Raw genomic sequence first — 3558 nt, 5'->3', positions numbered from 1 at the left:
GCCGCCCCTTCCCATTTTTAGGGGTGCCCCCATCTCAGACCCCTGTTGTCGCAGGCACATGCTCCCCTCCACGTCCCCTCTAGGATGATGTCCACGCTCGTGTGAGGCCCACGGCCTGGGCCCTGGCCCGCAGGGCCGCCGACTTCACGGCCACTTTCATAAACGTCCACATTCACTCTTGGCCCGAACCCCCATCCCCCGGCCACAAAGGGTGTCTTACTTACATGCACGTGGGCAAAAGCAGTCACCCCAATGAAAAGCAACGCCCCGTGAACATCCCCTGCCAGGACACACCCCGCCGGAGACTCCGGAGCCGATGGTCCCTGATTCCACATTGCACCCCTCAGCACGTCCGAGAGCTGGGTCAAACAAAAGGGGGCTCCATCCTCTCGGCACATTCTGCGAAGCTCCCACGGGAATCCTCTTCGTGACAATTACGCGCAGGTCAGGCGGCCGGCGGCCCAGCCTCCCCGGTGGCCGAGCAGCCCCAGCCGGCGGCGCAGCGGGCGACACACGGGCTGGGTGTGCACGGTGTGGCTTCCGAGGCAACAAGGACGAGCACACTGACCCTCTGTCTCTCTCTCCATCCCAGATCTATTATAAAGTTATCAAGGACATCGAGCCGGGAGAAGAGCTGCTTGTGCACGTGAAGGAAGGCGCCTACTCCTTGGGGACGGTGCCCCCTGGTCTGGACGGTAAGGCCCCCACTGGCAAGAGCAGAGGCCCGGCAGCTCCCAAGGCCGCCTGTCACCCCTTCCCGCATGATGGGGGCCGGGCACCCCAGCCACTGCCCGGACCCCAGGCCGAACGAGCCAGCTTTCTCCTTACGACTTCCCGTCCTTAGCCCTTCACTGTCCCCTTCCATGAGTCCTGTGGGCCCCACTCTGAGTGCGAGACAGGCCCTGGGCCGTCCGGCGGGTACGGGGCGTGGGTGTCGTGCTGCCTTACATCCCTGCATGTGGAGCCCGGGGCGGGAGGTGGCAGCCTCTGTCCCCGGTACCTACAAACAACGGCAACCGCAGAGATGGTGCTGTGGCTCAGACAGTCGCCTGCAGAGCCCTGTGCCACCGAGAAGCTCCGGCCGCCTTCGTGAGGGCGCGGTGGCAGCCGCCCTCGAACGTAATGCCCATCTGTAGTTCACAGAAACAGTCCGCGAGAAGCGCTGGGGCACGGCGCGCCTGGAAGCGGGAAGCTCGGGGTGGGCGCGTCCCCCGGGGCTGTGGACAGCAGCTGCACCTCTGCCAGCGCCGTGCGCCCTGTCCCCACAGCCGGCCTCCTGGCTGGGCACTCAGGGTCTGGGCGGTAGGCACGCCTCCCTGCCTCGGCCGGCCGGCCGGCCGTCCACCTAGGCGCAAGCAGACTAGGAATTCTGAGACTCAGATGTACTTCCCGCGTCCACGTTGTTAAGCACTGTGCTCTGTCACCTTGGGATTCTGGACCCGGTCCGAGTCATGGGAAAAGTCAGCTCGGGGACCACTGCCTTGGCCCCAGGACTGGCTCCTCCCCTGGGAGCGACTGCTGGGCCTGGGGCCCACTGCTCTGCCAACGAGACCCCACAAGTGAGCAGAAAGGCAGGCTCCCCTTCCGGCTGTGTCCCGAGCTACCGATTCTGCTCGTGGCAGAGAAACGGGGTGGCTGGCTCTTCCTTTCTGTCTTTCTTTCCCTCCCCTGCAAACACACCACAGCTCGATGATGAACGCCACTCCCAGCAACTTTCACCCAGGGTCACGGGCGCGGCAGTGGCATTGGCTGGGCAGGGAGCAGGGCACAGGGATTACCCGGAAGCCTCCGAGAGCAGACACACAGCTCTCTGCCTTAATTTACCCTTTCGATCCCGAGCGTGGCCAGCAGGCAGGAGCCGGCCTTCCCTTATGCAGCGGAAGCTGGTGTCCCCCTGTCGTTCCACAGGCGACCGCCACAGCAGGACAGCTTTGCGTACTCTCCTCTCGAGTTTGGTTTTAATTAGGCCGTGCAGAAAAGGAAAATAAATGGCGAGAGCCGGATGGCAGGGGGATGGTCTCCTATTCCTTGAAATAATTGTTGAAAAGACCTATGCACTTCAGTGACACACGAGAACCCCGAAAGAGGTCCACGGAGCCGGAGCGGCGTGCCCGCCGGCGGGACCGCGGTCGCGTAGAGAAATTTCTTTCTTCCCGGAGGTTCTGAAAACCTTGATTCCTGCTTCGCTTCGGCCCCCGATCTTACGGCACCTGGGTCTGCGTTTTCCTAATAATTTATCAAACGTTTGTGGGCTAATTGCTTTCCACACACAATAGTCCGACATCAAATATTTGACTTTTCATATTCTTTGCTGTCAAGATCACTCCTTTGCCTCGCAACGGCCATCCCCCCCCAGTTAAACCCTGCATCACACAGAAAGAAAATGCAAAAACGTTCCTTACTAAGATAATTATCATAAAAAAAAAATCTTTTATTCCAGCCCCAGCTCAAGGCGGCGGCCCCTTATCACGGCAGGAATTTTTGGAGTGAGCTCCTGAGTGCTTTGAGTCTCCATTCTGATAGATTAGCATGTAGATGCCACATAATTGTGTCCCCCTCGGTTCTCTGAAGCCATTAGGCACCGATTTATTTTTCTGTTGCATTCCTGCTCTGCCATCAGAAGCCGCTGATGGAACTTCAGATAGACAAGCAAGACGCAGATTAGGCAGACGAGACGCCGGCCGCCTCTGCGCTGGCTTAGTCCAGTTTGCGTGGACGATGGGGCGTCAGCTCCAGCCACGGCCCCACGGCCCCCCGGTCCCCCACCCGACTTAGATGAGGACAGTGCAGTTGTTGGGGGCAGAGGGTTCAGGGGACGCGGAAGACACGGAGGGCCTGGCTTGCCAGCACGCTGGGGGAACCCTCCGGTCTGGGACTGGACGCGCCTGTCGGGGCTGCAGCTTCGTGAAGAAACGCGATGTTGGTTTTTCTGCGGGTGATTCAGAGCACAGGGAGCCTCTTTTAGGTTCATTGGTTCCGGCGACTTTTTATTTTCCTTTCAAGGGAAAGGGGAAAGATTGCTCTTTCAGAAGCACTTCTTGCTCTTGGAAGAAAATAAAGAAAATCATTTCCATTCAAATGTGCTTTTCTTTCGAGAAAGGCTTAAAACCATTAACTTTTTCTCTCTCCAAAAAAAAGGGCAAGAGAACGCAGTGTATTGTGTATAAAGCATATGAGGCCGACATATTGTAAGACAATACAGTATAATACAATACAGCGTAATACGATACAACATAATATAATACAGTATAACGTAATATAATACAATGTAGCATAATCTAACCAGAATATAACATATTCTTTGAGAATTTCTTTAAAATATTAATGCGTGGGTTGTGCGCATCCTTCCCAGCCCTGTCCAGCACGCCCCAGGTGTGCATTCAATGCCAGCCTTACCTGCATGGACGTTGGCTGGACACCCGGCCGCGCCACAGCATGGGGGGCTGAGGGGGACGAGGCTCAGACATGTCCTGTTCCCGGCTCTGTCCTTCGACCAGGACAAACTTGGGTCCATGGCGGGCCGGGAGGCGGTGGGGGAGGGCAGCGTTTCCCACCACG

General features: G+C 57.9%; 1 protein-coding gene across 1 annotated transcript in view; it reads left to right on the top strand.

Moving 5' to 3' along the window:
* Positions 1-3558, top strand: part of PRDM16 (PR/SET domain 16) — a 317846-nt gene that overhangs the window by 277733 nt on the left and 36555 nt on the right. The window contains exon 5 of the mRNA XM_023536991.1: positions 593-695. Within this exon, the coding sequence (XP_023392759.1) occupies positions 593-695 (103 nt within the window). The remainder of the gene's footprint in view (positions 1-592; positions 696-3558) is intronic.

Source organism: Pteropus vampyrus, unplaced genomic scaffold (genome assembly GCF_000151845.1).
Source record: "Pteropus vampyrus isolate Shadow unplaced genomic scaffold, Pvam_2.0 Scaffold176, whole genome shotgun sequence".
NCBI classification, from domain to species: domain Eukaryota; kingdom Metazoa; phylum Chordata; class Mammalia; order Chiroptera; family Pteropodidae; genus Pteropus; species Pteropus vampyrus.
The sequence above is the reverse complement of the archived record's forward strand: the minus strand, read 5'-3'. Positions and strand labels throughout refer to the sequence as shown.